Here is a 19,463-nt window from a genome sequence, read left to right as displayed (position 1 = left end):
GGGGCGGCTGGTGGTAGTCACTTGTGGAAGTGAGGCAGGCTGAATGTAGCAGGCTGAATGTAGCAGTCTTCGGGAGAGGTGCAGTCCTAGGCTGCACTTCGCCTGCTTAACTTGAGCTTTGCTTTAAACATGTGAGTGCGTAACAGTAACTGCTGCATATTTTATTCTGCAGTTTTCTAAAGCGCGACCTCGTACTGAAGGTATTGGAGCGCTTTACACGTACACCAGTTACATTACCCATGGACACATGAATTTTTTTTTTTATTAAAAAGGCAATTTAAATGATTTGCCCAGAATCGCAGAATGTTGAGCCAAAGCCTAGACTTGTGCCTGGTTGCCGAATTCCATAATCAGCAGCGCTAGCTGTTCCACCACATCCTTGTATGACGAGGCTACGAGAATTCCAAAGGATGCCAAATATTATACAGCATCAGGTACCCCGGGCCACAATTAAACCCAAATCCAGCTAAACCGTTATAGGAGAAAGGCTCAGCACCCAAGAACATGTCCGGAAGAGCCGCATGAAAGGGAAGTACTCAAGGCGCTGCTCGAGGGCTGTACGCGGAGTGTCCCTGGCGCCCCCCGTACTCACATTGGGTGTGTCATGGCGTTCGACGATCCGAGGGAAGGGGCAAAACGGCTGACTGAGTGCGACTGGAACCTCACGGCTTTCCTCTCACGCCATCCCTGCCTTTCAACCTCCCATTCAACCAAAGTGTTTGGACGATATGGAGAGTTCTCGGCAGACCTTGGGTTTTTCTTTATTTAGCACTTTCGGTTTTGTTTTTACTTGGCTGGGTGGGTGGGAAGACTCCTGATCATCACATGATTGTTGTGGTCTGATCTGTGTTTACATTGTGCGCACCGCCTGGCGACCTAGGAACAGCACTAAAGAGCAATTAACATTCTTTCATTCTGAGTGGTTGAGATAACGTCACTTTCGTTACAACCATTTACCTCCACAAATAGACGTAGGACACCAGACCGAGGAGCAACGGGGATCACGCCATAAACACCACCGCCTTTCTCCGAGGCAAAGCAGAAATGCCTCGGAGAAACGCAGTGGCGTTTTCAGATTCGGGGGCGTGTTTCTTTTTCTCTCCTCTTGCCATTGGCTGGAGGAGAGAAAAACACGCCTGAGAAAGGGCGTGGCTAAAAAGTGGAAAGAACAGCACGGAACACGCCCCCGAATCTGAAAAAGACGGAGCCTATTTGGAGGGACGGCTCTCTCCTCCAATGGCTGGCCTCCGTTTAGGAAGCCAGCCAATGGAGGAGAAGCAAAAAGAGAGGCGGGCTAAATAGCCACTCTAAGAATCATTAAATCTCCGACTTCCGGTTCTGCCTTCGGCACACCGGACGGTCCTCGACCTAAAAAGGTGAAAATCTGGTATTGTAGATCACAAAAACTGTTTTAATATGTCTACAAATTCAATACATTTGTTTGATGGAGATGATATTGGTCATACAAAAAGAAATTAAAGGCCTGAAATACTAAGAGATACACTAAGAGAGGTCACAAAAAGTGGTTGTGCGTTGTTCACCAGCTTTTTGCGAGCAGTCTCTGGTTTTGCAAAGCATTCTATGTACTAATATGTTAGGGCACAAACTCTCCAGTCACAGGAAGTCGCAGAATGACCAGGTTAAATATTATTAATGAGGCAGGTTACTGTGTGTGACTATGAGATTGACAACGTACTCTGGCATCCTTTGGCCCTAATTAACATTTATCCATCAATGAAATTCAACAGGCACTCAATAAGTTGCATAGGCTGGTTCAATTTGATATGTTTTTAAGATAACATTATCTTTTGGACTCCGTTATTAATTACCGTTTTGAATGTAAGTGTGGGTTTCCTTCTACTTGGTCAAATACAAGGATTTTCTCGGTATTTAAGAAGTGTGATAGATATGACCCGCAGGGCTACTGTCCAATTTCTTTGATAGTTTGGTAACCGTTTTGGACATAATCTTCCTGGAGATATTGGAAACATGGGCTGAGGAACAATCTATCATCTGAGATCTAGTTCGAATTTAGGAAGGGCCTAGGCACTCTATAACAATTTTTACATTTTGAACTATTAGTGAGGAAATACAACAAATTCAAGAGAGATTTTCTTTTTTTGACTTCTATCTGTCTTAGCAGCGCATTTGACCGTGTTAACCACATTAAATTGTGGCAGTCAATGGGTGGAGATCCCCACATGATACATATGCTGAGCGATCTCTAGCAGAATGTAACTGCCAGAGTTTGGGTCGGCACAAGGAGGTGAATGCACTAGTTCTTTTTAAGTTCAGAGTGCATCTTTCCCTCTACTTATTTACATTGGACATAAATTGTCTTGAACAAGCCCTCTTGTATTCAACCATTGACGTACCAAAGATAGGCACTCGACTGATACCTGCCCTGCTGTATGCAGATAACCTGCTCCTCATGGTATGCACTACGAACGAACTACAATAGCTGCTGCTCATTTACGGCATTTATGGATGGGCTGAATAATAATGTCATTATGAAAAAAAGTTTTTTCTGCTTTGCGGAAAGGGAGTCCCCAAAACTAGGCAGTTTGCCAATAAAAACATTCAGACGCCAAGAGTATCCACATTTGCTATTTGGGGGTCTTATTTCATAATCATGGAAACTGGGCACCTGAAATCTGTCTTAAGACCCATCAGATAAAGACTGATACGGCTGTCTTCTGGTTCACTTCGAAATCGGGGTCCAAGCCAATTAGAGGGATACGCACAATATATACTTTTAAGAGCCTTTCAGCAGCTCCCCACTGTTCCAGTATTTGGGGTTATATTGTTTGTAAAGCATTGCATAAGCCAAGAATGCAATTCTTAGAAGATCATTAGCTATTTTTCAAGGTACCCCAGCATTTATTTGTAATAATGAGCTGGGTCTTACCTACATCGAGCATATTACAAGATCTAGGCCTGCTCTGGAGATATCTGGTCGAAATCTGAATGAACTTTGAATAGGGCCCTGTTGTTGACTGTCTTTCTTTTGCTTACCCATACAGAATTACCTGGCTGGAGTTTAGTCGAATTATCCACCATAATCTAGGATTAAGCTTGGGTAACTCTGAAGATAGTATTCTTGCTACCTTCTTCAATTTCTTCATCCCACCTAGTTAATGGTTAACTTGTACGCGTTTTTTTGCACAGAAAGGCATAATTGATACCCCCTGACGAAGGGTCATCTGGGCCCCAAATGCTTTGGGATGGGATGACACTAAACACCTCTATTGTAGAGAAACACTCTATAAAGAAGTATAACTATTAACTAGGTGGGATGAAGAAATTGAATACCACCTTTGATTAATAAAATACTGCAATTGAACTTTGATCAAAATTTGATTTACTTGAATGAAGATGCTTGACCCCTTGTAATAGGGACACCGGCTATGCTTAAAGGGACAAACCCCGAGTGGGGAACGCTGTTCGTTAATATTATCTGTGTACACTCAAGGATCAGAGAGTGAGACCCTTCAAGCACGCTTTAAATTGAGTGCGAATCGAATTCTGGAATACCGGGAGTGCGTTATCCTGCATATATGTGACTAGCATTCCTGTTAGCCTGGTAACAACATCTACAGTGCCTACATAGTACTCCATGCTGAGGGGTCAACAGGAGAGACTATTTCTTCTGCTGTTTCATTCATAGTGCTCCCTGCTGCATTTTCAAGGGCATGCACGTCACTCTCTTGGTTGTGACTTTCACACTGCAAGTGGCCCTGTGATTCCCAGGATGTTGCCTGCTCAATTGTGAACCCTCTGCTGCCTGCTCCTTGAGGTGGGTGAAGATTTCCTGCTGTTGGCTGCACCACTCATCTGTAGGTGGACCCCACCCACTACTAAAAGTGCATTCTCTCTGTCTGGGGTGTTTTGCCTTCTCGTCGCAGCTTGACCAGGTTGGTGAGGTCTCTGCACTGTTCTTTTCCTTATTCATTGGCTACCCATGGAATCAGTAATGGCACTTGAATCAGTACCAGCACTTGAACGTTTTGCCGTGGAGGCCCCCCCCGTCTGCGCAGGCAGCACGATGGAATGAATGGGTGGTAAACTCAAGAGCTAGTTTGCTGCAGTTGCTATAGACAACAACAGACGTGGCCATGCTCCTGCATAGATGGTGCTACATTTCACAAACTGTGAAGTCGGTAGTGGAGGATGGCCCTCCATTTACATACGCTACTCTGAAATGAGCCCTCACAGCGTATTTTGAAATGCATGCGAATCCTGACTTTGAGCCTATGCCAGGACAGACCGCTTCCTGAGGAGTCAGCGGACACTTTCTCGACTAATGAAACGGGCAAGTACCAGCACATTGCCTAATGCAGACCATGAAATTCATCCCCAGTGCATATCTATCAAACTGAGGGAAAATATTCTCCAGGTCCCAGGTATGTCCATGGCGGATATGCTCATGATGGGGCGATTGAAGGAACTGTCAAAGGTGTGCACGGCGCACCTGGAATCATCGCTAACGAGACAAGTAAAAACAGAGCCTGCCAATGTGGTGGCAGCTGTGGGGTCTTAAAAGAAAAAGGCCTGTCCCAAGCCTGCTGCGAGTATACACCTAAGAAGTGTGGGTGATCTGGTGGCTGAATTCTCCCCGCTATGCCAAGGCATTGGGTGTCTAAAGAGCAGTCTCATTCACCTCCACATAGATGAGTCAATACAGTTGGTCGCTCTGCGACAATGCCGGGTGGCTTCCCATCTGCGTCAGAAGGTGGAGGAGGAATTACAAAAACTGGAACAGGCAGACCTCATTGAGAGGGTGAAAGGCCCAATGCCTTGGGTCTCCCCAGTCGTGGTAGCCCACAAGTCCAAACAGCAGGGTGAAGTCCAGATTAGCGTTGACATGGGCCTACCTAACTTGGCCATCAGGTGTGAACGTCACCTGACACCAATGTGGATGATATTGTGGCAGAAGTGAGTGGTTCAAGATGGTTCTCGTAGATGGATCTTTAGGCAGGATAACATCAACTGTTGCTGGATCCGGAATCAAGGTCCACCACTACCTTCTCCACCCATGTGGGCCTAAGGCTATACAGATGCCTGAGCTTCGGGGTGTCAAGCGCGGCTGAAATATTTCAAGATACCGTCAGGGGCATGTTGGCTGGTCCTGAGGAGGTCATCAATGTCAGTGATGATATTCTGGTGCATGCCCCAACCATCGAACAACATCTTGACAGACTGAGGGCGGCATTCTAGCGATTTGCAGGACATTTGTCTCACTCTTCACCGTGAGAAGTGTGCATTTCTCCAAAGAGCGATATCGTTCTTCAAATATATTTTTTCTGAAAATGAGGTCATGCCGGATCCCGCAAAAGTTCGAGACATTCAATTAGCACCGGTCAGCGTTACAGGAGTCTGCAGTTTCTTGGGTATTGTCATGTATTGTGGCTGATTCATTCAAAATATGACCACTCTCGCAGCTCCACTTCAAGAACCGACCAAAACACAAGTGGTTTGGAATGGAGGCCCACCCAGGAGGAGGCTTTTCAAGCAACAAAGCAAGCTTTATCGGCACAAACCACGTTTGCCTACTTTGACCTCCATCATGAGTCTGAGTTGTCTGTCGATGTTAGTTCTCCTGGTCTGGGGGCAGTACTCTTCCGAAAACAGTACAATGCTGAATGGGCTCCTGTGGCTTGTGCCATTCGTGCTCTTACAGATACTGAGCAGTGATATTCAAACGTTGAGAAAGAAGCCATTGCGGTCCATTGGAGATGTTGCCATTTTCATCTTTATCTTTATGGCCATCCATTTTTAGTCCACACGGACCATAAACCACTGATACTTTTGTTCACTGGCTCCTCGTCCAAGCCACCTTCCCAGAACTGAGAAGTGGATCCTTCAGTTATGAGAATACCGTTTCACAATGGTATACTGAGAAGGGTCACAAATTCTGGAAGGCTATCTCTCCAGGCATGCCAAAGCAGCCACTTTCTGTGAAGAGTCAGATGCTGAGGCTGTGGAGGAGTACGTGCAGCTAGTAGTAGTGTAGTCAAGCCCTCCGCCCATCTCCCGGGAGGATATTGTAGCCACCACCCAGACAGATGACTGTCTTCAGTTAGCTATCTCAGCTGTGGCATCTGGAAACTGGTACACCCTCGCCTACATTGCCTCTCCGCGAACGGATGAAGTACGTCCGAGGTTATCATTATATGATGTCAGACATTAACTTGCTGTTTCCCCGGAAGGATGTCTGTTAAGAGGTCCTCGCTTGGCAATCCCAGCCTCATTGCAAAAACAGGTAGTCAGTCTTGCTCACTCTGACCATCAAGGGGTGGTGAAGACGAAGTCCACACTCTGATGTAAGGTCTGGTTCCCTGGTTTGGATGACCGGCTGGAACACACCGTGAAACGGTGTTCTGTGTGTCAAGCCGGTACCTCGGCTGAGCCGCCAGTGCCCCTCATTACTGAGTCTATTTCCCCTGTTTCTTGTTACAGACCGAGTGCTGATTTTGGAAGTCTACCTGATGGATGACCTATGTTGGTAATAATAGATGATTTTTCAAAGTATTTGGCAGTTGAAATCCTGGAGTCGATGACTGCTGGCCAGAACAGACCTTGGCTGGAGAAGGTAATGGCAACTCATGGCCTATTGGATGAACTCAGGACTGAAAACTGTCCTCCTTTATTGAGCCAAGAGTTTGCGGAGTATCTTGCCTCACGATGCCTGCACAACCAGAAGATAACTCCTCGATGGATGCGAGCCAGTGGTGAAGCAGAACTCTTCATGCGAACTTTGAATAAATTCTTGAGAATAGCGCTCGCCAACAGTCAGAACACGGAGTGCTCGCTGTATGCCTTCCTTCGTGAGTATCATCGCACTCCGCATGTCACAACCGGAATATCCCCAGTGCTCTGCACATGAAATCAGATGGTGGGAGACACCATTCCTCACGTTGGAGAACCTTCTGCACTCCCAAGTGAAAGCTGCAAAAGCGTTGCAGCAGAGACATGTGCAGGGTAACAGTATATCAAGGAGCAAACTAGCCAAGCTGCAGCAGTTTTAAGTCGGCGACATGGTGCTTGTCAAGGAACCGACATCTGGGAGGAAAGTTTCTGTTGCCATTTGAGATCGAGCCGTGGAGAATGAGTGCTGCAAAAGGAACTACGATCACTGCCCGGAAGCGGAGGGAAACTGTTGGGAGGAATGTGTTCCATTCTAAACTGTCCAGGCAGCCAGAGTCAGACCCAGGAAATACTTGCTGTGCTTCTCCCAAGGTTGAACATGGAGGTGAACATGAGCATGTAGGACTTCCGCATAGTGATGTTTACTCCTCTCCTCTGCCATCAGAGCTGGGGTTCGACCATCACCACAAGCTGATAGATTCTTCTGAGCCCCAGGGGTGTGGTGGGAGAAGTCCTAGTGGTGCAGATCCTTCTCTGGGGTTTTCTCCATCTCACGTTAAGATGGAAGGCAGGGTGTGTGGTCCCAGTTAGCAAGGGGTGGAGAGATATGACCTGTGTCCTAGACCCGTGGCCTCCAGAAGTTGAAAGATTTTGTGTTGGAGTAAAATGAAACATTGATATCAATGATGCTGTATCTGAACATGTTTTCCCAGTTACTTTGTGTGCTGATGGCTAAGTCACTCACAGAAGGTTTGTTGTATATGATGATGTTGTTTGGATGCGAGTCAGAGCATCTTCAGTTGGTTATATTATATTTGTTTTGGTTTAGTTTGGGTAAAGGAGGAATGTTATGCTGGGGATGTGGAACATCTCACATAGTGCTGAGAGAGAGGAGAGTTTTGTGGGGCAACCCCGCAAGTATGAGCTGTATGGTATGAGCTCATAATGTGCGGGACATGCTAATATAAAGGCCGGGGCGGAACCTTGTGGTCATTGCCACGCAGCAAAACTGGTGTCCATGTCATTTAAAAAAATGCACAGCGCCTAATTCCTAGGCTGGGGCGCTACAACACAACAGGGACTACCTGGCCTCAAAAGCAGACAATGCCAATGATAGTTGATACTGTCAGAAATGACAAATGTACCGGTTTTGATATCCAATGTTTGCAAACTTATTACATGGTTGTCAATTGCATAGCCTGCAAAATGCATGTCCCATGGACGTATGATTTCTCTTCTCCCAGTGACTGGGATATTAATGTGGTATACCTTTGTATGAAGTGGAGCTCATGATGTCCACCCCTGATTGTTGTTTGCATTGTGTTACCTGAACTAATACATTTTCTTTAAAAAAAATAACAAAAAATGTCCACTTGTACCTCAATCACAGAGGACGCACAAAGATATGAGCCTGGTACTTCTTTTGTTCACCCACGGCAGTCGGGAACAGGGCCGACCTTAGCGCTGGTGGCGCCCAGTGTGACAATCTTTTTTTGCGCCCATCCACATGACCTCCTCAGATTCCCCCACTACCATCTGACAAAAGAGCCCCTCCGCTCTCCATAACCCCTCTTTTGCATACATTTCATTTGCTTTAAAATGCTGGCTTTACTAAGCTATCCACTTTAAATACAGATCTGTTGTTTGCAGCAGTCATATTAACCCTCTGCGTTACTTAAAAACTGCCACTAAACAAAAATCTGATCTCTCTAGCAGGAACATTAATCACAAGAGTTATCATGACATTTGTATTGCTGCCTGAAAGGTGGACGCACAAGGAACTCTGCATCCACTGCTTTTTAAATTGTAAGCCGTGGGGAGTAGAGGTCACACTGTTTTCGGGCTTGTCGGTAGCAATGTAACTACATCGCCCCTTTAAAACGCATACGGCAGCGCGGCTTCCGTGGTTGATGTGGGCAGAGGGTTCCAGTATCCAGCACCATCTCTCCACCCAGGTGGGGCACACGCAGGGCAGTGGATGCCCACCCACTGCTTTCACTTGCTCTAATTTGCTCGACTTGCTGGCGGCTGAATGGAAACAGCCCTTAGAAATTAGGACCACGATTTAAAACGCAGTTCATTGATAAATTAACGACAAATGAAAACACCAGTCTACTACATGTTTCTTGATTAAAACAATGTGTGTATTTCCAGGTTGTAGGTTCACAAAATAGGGAAGGAGCACTTAAAACATCCCCTCTATTGGAAAGGTTTTTCGTGTTGCTCAATAAACTAATTGATGTGAACACAACAAAGTAATTTAAAATGTGGTGAATTCCCCCTCTCCTCGATCATCAAGGCCCACTTCAAAAAGCAAATGTGTTCAGTCCCTCTCTGACTAGTCTTGTGATCTTGCCAGAAAAATGAAAATTTTGCTTTAATGAAAATATGATGTTTATACTTTGATTTTGAGCAACTAAGAAGTGCTGCAAAAAATGAACTGAGCCAAAGATGAGTCTTGAAAAGCAATTATAACTTAACCATACGAAACGGATGAATATTAAGATCCCTGGTGCAGTCAGTCCAAACATTATTTATCTGTAATTTATGCTTCTGTTAGGGGACTAAAACAAATCCTGTGCAATTGCAGTAGAAATGTTCTAGAAAGGTTTGGCGCGAAGAGAAAAGGTAGGGCTAATTCAGCTTTAAATGCCTAGTGCTGGCTCTCAAGTCCTCCGCATTTTTGGGTAAAGCTGTGCTCAGACATTTTGGAAAGCCATTTGCTGTTATCTGTCATTGAAGTGGGCAATCATTCAAAAGTGTTTTGACATTGACGATGATCATTCATCCCTTCTGTGGTGACCAAGGGGCCCCCAAGTCCAACTCTAGTCAAGGGCGACTCCCACGTCTGCTTCCCGTGCTGTGAAACCTGGTCTGTGGCAGTGGAGTCCAGTGGAGTCTAGTTGTGTGTTTGGGCAAATTAAGGATAGACTTTGCAGTATTTAACTGCATTATCATCAACTAGCCATAAGCCATCTCATTGAATAATCCAGGACTGTTTAATGTGGGGGAGAGGATGTAGCCTTACGGTTAGAGCGGTCGACCTCAAAACTGGGGAAGTGGGTTCGAATCTCGAGTCTCGGCAACCACGCTCAACATTCTGTGATTCTGGGCAAATCACTTAATCTCCCTGTGCGTAACAAAAAAAAAGAATGAATGTGTCCTGTAACGAAACTGGTGCTCATGTAAAGCGCTCTGATACCTGATTCGGGTCTAGTTCGCGCTATATAAAACTCTATATAAAAAAAAAAAGCCCTCTACCAAGCAAGAGCCAAGTGCTAAAGGGGAGTACTTAGTCACCCAGTTGGAGTATGTTAGCTTTGTGACCCCAGGACAGGAGTGGTAAGCAAATCTCAATTGCTAAAATTGAGGGTCAATAACCCCGGGCTGACGTGACACGTCACTGCCCAAAGCGTACAAACTCAGATTAACTCCGCATACAGCAGGGTGTCTTCAAGATGGACCACGTTTACTTTGGTCTGAATATAGAAGCAAAGAGAATTAGTGGTTTCCCTCTTCTAAAAAGTGGGATCTTGCAAATAGAATCTCACCCCAACCCTTGTTTATAATTGAAGCGAATGTATCTTGTTTTATGGGCAATTTCCAAAGTACAAAATAGAAAATGATTCATTCTGGGCTCTAAAAAGAAATGGTTCTAAAGACGGTGTTTGCCACAATATTTCATCTGTATTTTCCTTCTAATCTTTACCATGAAATTTGTCATAGATTTTGGATACAATTGAAGATGTCCAGGAGCTCATAGTGACAAAGGAAGAAAAACTACTACCAGCTCTAATTCCCGTGGAAAAAGTACATCTAACTGTCATCGTTGCTCACCTTCAGACTGCAGAAGATGTTCAAAAGTAAGACCTGTTTGGTAAATGAATGATTTCTGTAAGAAATATCAAAATTGTAAAAGTATGTTGTAATTTTTTCAATTCAGTTCCAATCTACTGTTTGACAATGATTTATTTTCATATTGCTAAATGCTCATAGGCTTAAGTCCTTCTCATGGCATTTCTAAAGATATATCAAAAAAGAGTGTTGTAAACACGATCTATTAAGTGGATAGAAATATCAATGTGTCGATCACACTCACTAGTTATTGGACCCAGTTCGTTAGTCATTATCCATGAAAGAGTTGCAAACTCATCCAGGCTTCTGGGTCACCTGTTTATAAAAAAGATCATAGATTTCTGTACAGAAAAAAGTGAGATAGCATGTTGAGGACATTGAAAGCCTGCCTGGGTAGGCTTCTCTCACAAGATGGAAATACCCCACTTTCCCCCATCCCCCCCCCTTCTTTTGCTTGCCAAACTACAAGCTCTCACCTGAAGAGGACATGTCGGTGGTTTCCTGATGCAGAGCAGCAGCAGCCTTTGCTCATCTGAAACATGTTTACTTCGTAATGCTATAAGGTGGAAGGTGCCTTTATCAGAATGTGTCTGGAATATGTGCAGTCCCTGTGGCAGAATGACAGATCCAGCCAGTTATGTAGCTGCAAACATGTAGTTGAAATGAATTTCCTTCTATAGCGCGAACATAGCAAAAATGCAGCAGGGCACTGTAGTGAGCCGAAGACCAGCATAGAGTAAACAAGTAATAGGAGAAGTAGCTGGTTGGCGGAGACCAGCATAGAGTAAACAAGTAATAGGAGAAGTAGCTGGTTGGCGGAGACCAGCATAGAGTAAACAAGTAATAGGAGAAGTAGCTGGTTGGCGGACTGCTAATCTGTTGTGATGCGGTGTAAAGAAATTATTTCATTGAACATTGAAACTCTTTGTAACAGAATACACCTTTAAGCAGGCACTTGTCCATTTAGACACCAGCACTTGAGCACCTAAAGTTCAGATTGAGAATCTAACACCTTAACCAGTCTGCTACAAGTGACTCTCTTGCAGTGAACAAAGTAGATGAAGGTGCAAAACTGTATTTCTTTGATAATACCAAATTTTCTTACATTGCCTAACAATACAATCTCATGCTCACAATTGTCACTTTTTTTTTTTTTTGCATTGAGCTGAGCCCCATATATGGTACCATTTGTGGTCGGGTTTGTGGGAAAACAGGATGTGAAGATATTTAAGTCCGGACACCAATTCCCCAGTTTTCCAACTCCTATTGGAGACAAGTGTCTTTGTGCTGCTGCTTTTCAGTTTCCATGGCACTGTGGGCAAGAGATTGTGGTGGGTTATATGCTAGCTACTTTCCTGGGTTTCCCAGGGTATTTAGTATTCAGAAATACCTACGTAAAAGAGTGTCCCCTGGGGGACAGTCACCCCCGGGCAAAAACTGCACTGGTTTACTATGCAAACCATGAGGAGAATAGTTTTCTTCAACCATAATTGATATTTGCACAGTTTGTGGTTAAGTGAAATCAAGGACAACCACACCTAAATGGATTCTTCTGAGTTTTGAGTTTTCGAAAATACCTACGTAAAAGAGGGTCCCCTGGGAGACAGTCACCCCCAGGCAAAAACTGCACTGGTTTATTATGCAAACCATGAGATTAGTTTTCTTCAACCATTCTTGATATTTGCACAGTTTGTGGTTAAGTGAAATAAAGGACAACCACACCTAAATGGATTCTTCTGAGTTTTCGAAAAAGCTATGGGGTGTCAGGACACCTTTGAGGCTATTTGGGGCCAAATACCTGAGACATACTTCTAGGAATTCTGAGTTGTATTAAAACAAATGGTTTGATTGTTGCAGAGCAGTCTGTACGAAGAAAGGTGATCTGATTCCGGCAAGGCAAATCCCCCTGCACTCCGTTTTTAAAAATGCCTGGGTTTGGTCAAGTTTCCCTGGGGCCCCATCAACCTCCAAGCCCAAATATAGCGCCATTCCACAAAAAGCAACAATAATGCCCTTTATATGAGATTTAGGCCTTTAGTGTCCCACAGTACTACACACATGTAAGGTACTATGTGTTTGGGTGAAGCGTGGAAATGCTGTTTGGTAGGAATTTAGCTGTTCTGCACAGGTTCCAGATGTTTCTGTTGTAGTAATAGAAGGAAAATGTAATTATTTTTGTTTTTCATTTTTCTTAACCAAGGATTGATGTATATGTGGGTTTCTAAGTAGGAAAATGTGGTGGAATCTATGCAAGCCATGACACCATGCATTACCATTCCTGGGTCTCTAGTTTTCAGGAATATATGGAGTTAGGAGAGATGCCGGAGGAGGAGGGTTTACTGACCCCCGGCCAACAAACTGTACAGACCCCCAATGGTAAATGAGGCAATTGAGTTTTTGATCATACATTGACTATATACAGGGACGTCTGTGTAAGACACTCGTGCAGCCACAGAAATTTCATAGGTTTTCCCTGTGTCCTTAATTATCAGAAATGTCAGGAGTTGATTGATTTCTCTGAGTTCACACCAGCCCTGGGCCAAAATACACCCCATACCCATCATCACAAAAATATTTCCAAAGAATTGTTTTCAACCTTTACACACCTGCATTTTTGGAGCTTTCCTGGCACATGCACTGTGTCCTCCTTTAATGAGTTTTTAATAAGGACATGTCTGGAAATGCACAATGCTAGAAGTTGGACCTGGCCTCCCTGCAGGGTCACCCCCAAACGTTTTGCCTTTTTACCCTCCACCATTTGCTGAATTCATTTTTGTTGTCCTTAGGACTCTGTTTACCATTGCTAACCAGTTCTAAAGTGCCCTCTCTTCTAAACATGGCTTAATTGGCTTATACCCGATTGGCATATTTAATTTACCTTTGGAGAATTGGAGAGGCGTGGTGCAGTGGCCAGGGCAGCTGACTTCGGAGCACACGGCTCACAGTTCAATCCCAGGCTCTGGCTGGTATTTAAACTCCCCTTGCCAAGACTTAAACTCCTCTTTTATTCCATATGTCACCCTATGGTAGGATCTAGGTAGCCCATAGGGCAGGGTGATGTGTAATTAAAAGGTTGGACATGTAATTTTAAATTTCACATGTCCTGGTAGCGAAAAAATCCTAAATTCTTTTTCACTACTGTGAGGCCTACCCCTCCCATTGGATAATATTGGAGATTCCTTATTACATTTAATAAGCTGTAATTTCCTATTGGGAGCAGGTAGATATGTCATGTTTGGTGTCTGTGAAATTGTAATGCTACAGATTATTTAATGGTAAAGTCGGATTTTTCATTGCATTTTTAAAAAAATGCCACCTTAAAAAAATTGCTGCAGCAACAAATGATGGATGGAATGCTGAATGAATCAAACATTGACCCCCCCCAGTCAAAACATCTGAGTTAAATCCATCATTCTTTTGCTCACTCCGCCATCCCATTTTGGACCCAGCCATATGCAAATCAGTCTTGACCCTGCTCTTCATGGGTACAGTCCAGCCCGAACTGCCAAGCCGAGTCCTCCCTGGACCGGAAACCAGCATCCAGGGACCGGTATCGGAGTAACACCCCTCACCAGCCACACTAGCTTGAATCCAGTGGCACAGCGAGCAAGGGACCCACATCTGGGCATACCCATCCCACTTAGGGGATGCCACAGCACTTTTAGAAAATTGGCATTTTCCTGCCCTTAGTAATTTTGTGCCTGCAGCCTGTCTTGGGTCACATAACTGGGTGTAACTGACAGCCCCACTTGAAACTGAATAGGGTGTGCTGTGCCTCCACACAAAGTGACGAACAACCCCGCATTGTCACTACAGTCCGCTTGGAGCCAGGGGAGTCAGGAAATTCCATGCACTTCAAAGCCACTATCTAGAAGCTTCTACCACATTCCAGAACCAGGGCACCAGGGTATAAAAAGGGTACCTCAGACACCAACTCTTCAGTACACTTCTGTACCTGTGGATACTCTGCTAGTAAGAACTGCTGTGCCGCTAGGAGTACTGGCACTCTGCTGGATAGCTGCCCTGTTGTTCTGCTGTCTTCTACCTGGGTACAAAGACTGGATCTTCAGCTTTTCCAGTACCTAGGCTAGGTTTCTGGCCTCCTGTTCAGGGACACAAAGGGCTTCTTTCATCTTGAACGCACACCTGTACCCAGCTTGAGTCCATCCTGGCCCTCTAAGTGGTGCCCCTCCAGTCCTGGACCCTTGGAAGTGGTCCTAAAGGACCCCATAAAGCGAAAATCCAGAACTGGGGACTTAGACCAATTTTGAATCAAAAAGTGCTCTGAGAATCTGGAGGAGACTAGGATCAATCTGCTCTCCTATGCGCCAAAGGTGCATCACCTGTCGGAATGACTGTGTGGCTTCTCCCGCTATGTTTCTTGACTTGGGGCTTGTTCACACATGGTAACCAAGGTGAAAGGGAAGAGTGGGTTAATGTTAAGATCAGGCCCAAAGATAACTTGTTTTTCCCTACTTAAAAAGATGAGGCTCCTTTTCATATTCAAAACAATGCTCCAAGCATTTGGTGGTATTTTTAGACAACGGTCTTTCTAAAGCCAGAGATTGATATGTGTGTTATCAGCATGTTTCTGTAAATGAAGGTGGTAGATATGTATCGCATGGGCATACTGGATAATGGACATAATGAATTGGTGTGGGAATGGAAATGAATTGTAGTACACCGAACAGGATTGGTTTTCACTATGATTCAGATTAGCCGATCCAAATCTTTTGCTTTCTGTTAGTCTTGAATAGGTCGATCCTGCCCAGAACTGTATCTGATACTGCCAGTCTCTCCTAGAGGTGATTTATAAGAGCTTAGTGATAATCATAAGCAACAGACAGCTTGTGGAGAAACTGGTCTTTTGATTGGTTCTTGTCTGACACTGAGATAACCTCGTCGTATAAATTAATGAAAATGATGGTCAAAAGCTAGTGCATGGTATAGCACTTAGTGCAAAATCAAAAATAATAGTATTGTCCGCAAAGTAATGAGGATGGGCAAATTGTACCCAGAAAACGAAAGAATCTAGAGGGTAAAATCATTCTAATCTCCAGGTACCAGGATAAATGAATAATTACACCTTGAAACTCATTTGAACATGTTAAAAGGCACAGCTTCTGCGTTGATGTACGCACTTCAAACACCTGACGGCAATGGGGTGGTTAGAAGCAAATTAAAGCCGGCATTAATATTTGGAATGCTTGCATTCAGAAATGAGCTGAGCAACTGCCTGGACAAAGCTCAATGTAGCTGCTACTGATGACAATATAATCTGCCCGATTCGAGGGTATCTGCCCTAATCCGTCTCAAATTCAACCTAATAAAACCATACTTGACCCAGTGCCAGATTTGTAGCATATTGCATGAAGCTACAAGCATCCGGAACTAAATTACTTAAATATCTATTGTGAGAAAGTATTAAAAGGGTCTTGTCCCATTGGAATAAATACTTGGATGAGAGGAGCTAGAAGCTGAAGAAATATGAGAAACTAATATCCCCATTAAACAGCTGGCAGCTAAAATCCTATAGAAAATCCAGCACTTATGATAACTGAGCATGAAGGCACAGGTAACACTGGTTGAAAATCTTTGACACCCCAAATTGGCAAGCACAAAGGCAACTGGTATACCGCGGAGATGTGGATTCATACCTCTAAAGGTATCCCGCTATGGGCGATTGAGCGGAAATCCTGCTCAACTCTGCAGAATGTGCCGGTTACCACTAGAGTCACTAGTTCCAGATTCAGGTGTGTGCAGGCAATTGATGAGGCAAAGGCGATACTGGTTCCTCCCGATATTCTGCAGTTTAAATAGACGAAAATGTTCTGAGGCAACAGAAAGCTGCCTGACGGGGGAATCAAGTCAACTGACAACCAGATTTTTTTAGATTAATCAGTAGTGCAATAAATCACTGGGGTCCCCATAAGAAATGTCCCAAGCAATGTAGAAGTGAGAATGAAGCATCATAAGGGCCATTAAGCAAGAAACACAAAGACCATATCGTTTGCTGTGAAAGATACCAGGGCACTTTTCTGTTATCTTTTGAAAGTAATATTTCTATAGTAGAAAAGGAGAAAGTGGTTTGCTATTGCACATCATTCCCTTAAGCATTGTACACAGTGCAATGAGACGCCCAGCCAGACATTCCAAGATGGCGGCCACAACTTCTCCACCTGCCATCCGTGCCTGTTATCGCATACATAATTGACACCCTTCACCTCTGGTCCCAAAAACGGTCACGCTTACCTGGCACCCTCCACCACTGGTTACCAGTGACTACATCAACAGCCCACGGCTTACATACATTATTTTGCTATTGGACATCATTCCCTTAAGAACTGCATAAAGTGCAATAAGACGCCCAACTAACTTTTTAAGATGGTGGCCATGGGTACTCCACCGGTCGCCCCCACTGTTATCGCATGCGCATTTGGCCCCCTTCACCATTGGTCCAAACAATGGCCACACTTACCTGGTACCCTCCACCATTGTATTTAAATCAAGGTAGGGGAGATAGAAGGAGATGTGATCCATTCACCTTCCGGCAAGTAGTTTATAATCAAAAAAGAATGGATCACTTGTACCTGTTTTCCAGGGTTATATGGTTTTTCATCTATTCCTTAAAAAACCCTCATTCACGTTTAGGTGGTTCGTAGGGCGGTATATCTTGATTCTCCGCCTAAACAACGTGACAGCATCATCATTGGGTTTTGTTTATGCTTCCTCCACCTGGAGGGAACCACTGGATTTTAACAGTAGTGATCAGAAATAAAAATTGTGACAAAGTGCTCGTGTTGAGTGAAAAAATATGTTTAAAAAGGGTTTAGTCCCTCATGCTACCTGGACTATGTTTTTATTATTGTCTGGTGCATGGGGAAAGAATAAAAAAGGGGAAGGTTGTGCAGAACGGGCATTTAGTGAGTCCACTGCACAATCAGTCCGAATAGTTGGTCGACATGTTTCAGCCCTTTATTCGCCCCGAAGGGTCGGGGGGCTTTCGTCAGGACCTTGAAGGTGTAGTAAGGGTGCTGGGATAAAGGGATAATACCCAGAATCAAAAACGGGGGGAGTTCCAATGTCAATCTGTAGAACTCCTAAGGAAGGTTATTTGCCTTCTGGAGCTTCTATTCGAGGCTTCAAAAAATAGGTACGGACGCGGTTTGCTGCGGGTTTTCGCAGGATGCACGACTTGTGCTGACGCTGTCTTCCAGGAAGACAGCGTCAGCACAAGTTTCGCAGGATGCACCCCCTGGGCAGCTTGGCACGAGCAGTCATGCTTATCTCCGAGACAGTGTGTAAAGCATTTGCACATAACATACAGTAATACAGTAAAAACACTACAAAATGACACCATAGCAGTTTTAGAAAATCAGCCAATATGTATCTGTGTAAAACAAGACCAAAACTATAAGAATCCAATTTAATTATTAAAAAATACTCATGAAGCAAAAATAGACTTTAATACTGCTGGACTCAATGCCAATGTACGTTGCTTTGTGTTTGAAATATTCAATAAAAATATTTATAAAAAAATAAAATAGACTTTAAAAACAGTTCCTTGAAGTTGATGGGTTCATCTGGGGCTATCTTGGCGTTGTGAATGCACTAAACCAACAGTTCTGGCTGACTGTGGCATCATGGGCCAACTACGGTGTCAGGAAGACCCGCTAAACAGTACCTTTACAAATGCAGGGCATCTGATAAGCTCCGTAGAGCCAGCATCGGCAGATGTCGGTTCCGAAGGTCGATGCAAGAGTAGTCGGGCCGTTGAAGTCGCATGCATTGCAGGTTGATGTTTGGAGCACCTGTGCCAGCAGGAGTCGGGCTGTGGTTCAAAATGCAGCGGTGTGGCATGCGGTGCCCTCAGGTCACGTGCAGGCAAGGGCTTGGTGACCATCTTCCAACGGCGTCAGTGAGACCAGGGCTGCAGCGCGAAGTGGGACAGTGCTAATCACGGTGCTGACAGGGCACGGTGCAGGTAGCTACGGTGTTGTCGTTGAAGTGTTGTCGACGGCTGACGAACTGGAGTCGATGGCGCCGATATCGGTGGGCCAAGGCTGCGGTTTGGGATGGGGCGGTGCATTGTGGAACTTACGAGCTGTGCCTCGAAACCGGGGTGCAGGCAGTGGCATCGATACGCAGAAAGATGTTGGGGATACCAGGGCGGCTGAGTGAAGAGAGGCTGTGCGGAGTGCAGTGCCCATAGGTCACGGTGCAAACAGAAGCTCAATGGCAGCATCGGTTGAGACCAGGGTTGTGGTGCAAGATGCGGCGGTGCCCTCTGCAGTGCCTTTAGGTCACAGAGCCGTTGATAGCTGCGTTGAAGCTGTCCGGTTGCTTTTCCTTCTGTTGCAGCCCAAAATACACAGTCCATGGGGCTGGAAACAAATTAATTTGAAATCTTTGCTGTTCCTGAGATGTCTTGAACAGGGGACAAGTTCTACCTCAATAAAATAAGATGCAGAAAGTCCAGTCCAGAAGCAGCCACTGCATACAAACACAGCAAAGCACACAGCAAAGTGGTAGTCTCTCCTCACAGGCTCTCCAGCTCTTCTTCTTGGCAGGTTTCTTGATCCAAAAGAGTTCTGCAGTTTTGGGGTCAGGGTCCCAATATGTATGCCACATTTTCCTGTGAAGTTGGTACAAACAAAGTTCCTCTGGCACACATAAACCAGTTTAGGCTGGCTCAGGCCAGGTTCACCACTGGAGGTAGAGAGAACTTTGTGAGAGGCTGC

The 19,463-nt window shown here is 44.7% G+C and overlaps 1 protein-coding gene across 1 annotated transcript in view; it reads left to right on the top strand.

Annotated features, from left to right (window-relative positions):
* LOC146832706 (uncharacterized) overlaps positions 1–19,463 on the top strand; it is a 355,069-nt gene that overhangs the window by 239,457 nt on the left and 96,149 nt on the right. The window contains exon 4 of the mRNA XM_085606006.1: positions 10,594–10,730. Coding sequence (XP_085462132.1) covers positions 10,594–10,730 — 137 coding nt within the window. The remainder of the gene's footprint in view (positions 1–10,593; positions 10,731–19,463) is intronic.

This window comes from Triturus cristatus, chromosome 5_1, assembly GCF_964204655.1.
Source record: "Triturus cristatus chromosome 5_1, aTriCri1.1, whole genome shotgun sequence".
Lineage (NCBI taxonomy): Eukaryota > Metazoa > Chordata > Amphibia > Caudata > Salamandridae > Triturus > Triturus cristatus.
Note: the sequence above shows the minus strand (reverse complement) of the source record. Positions and strands in the feature narration are given on the sequence as shown.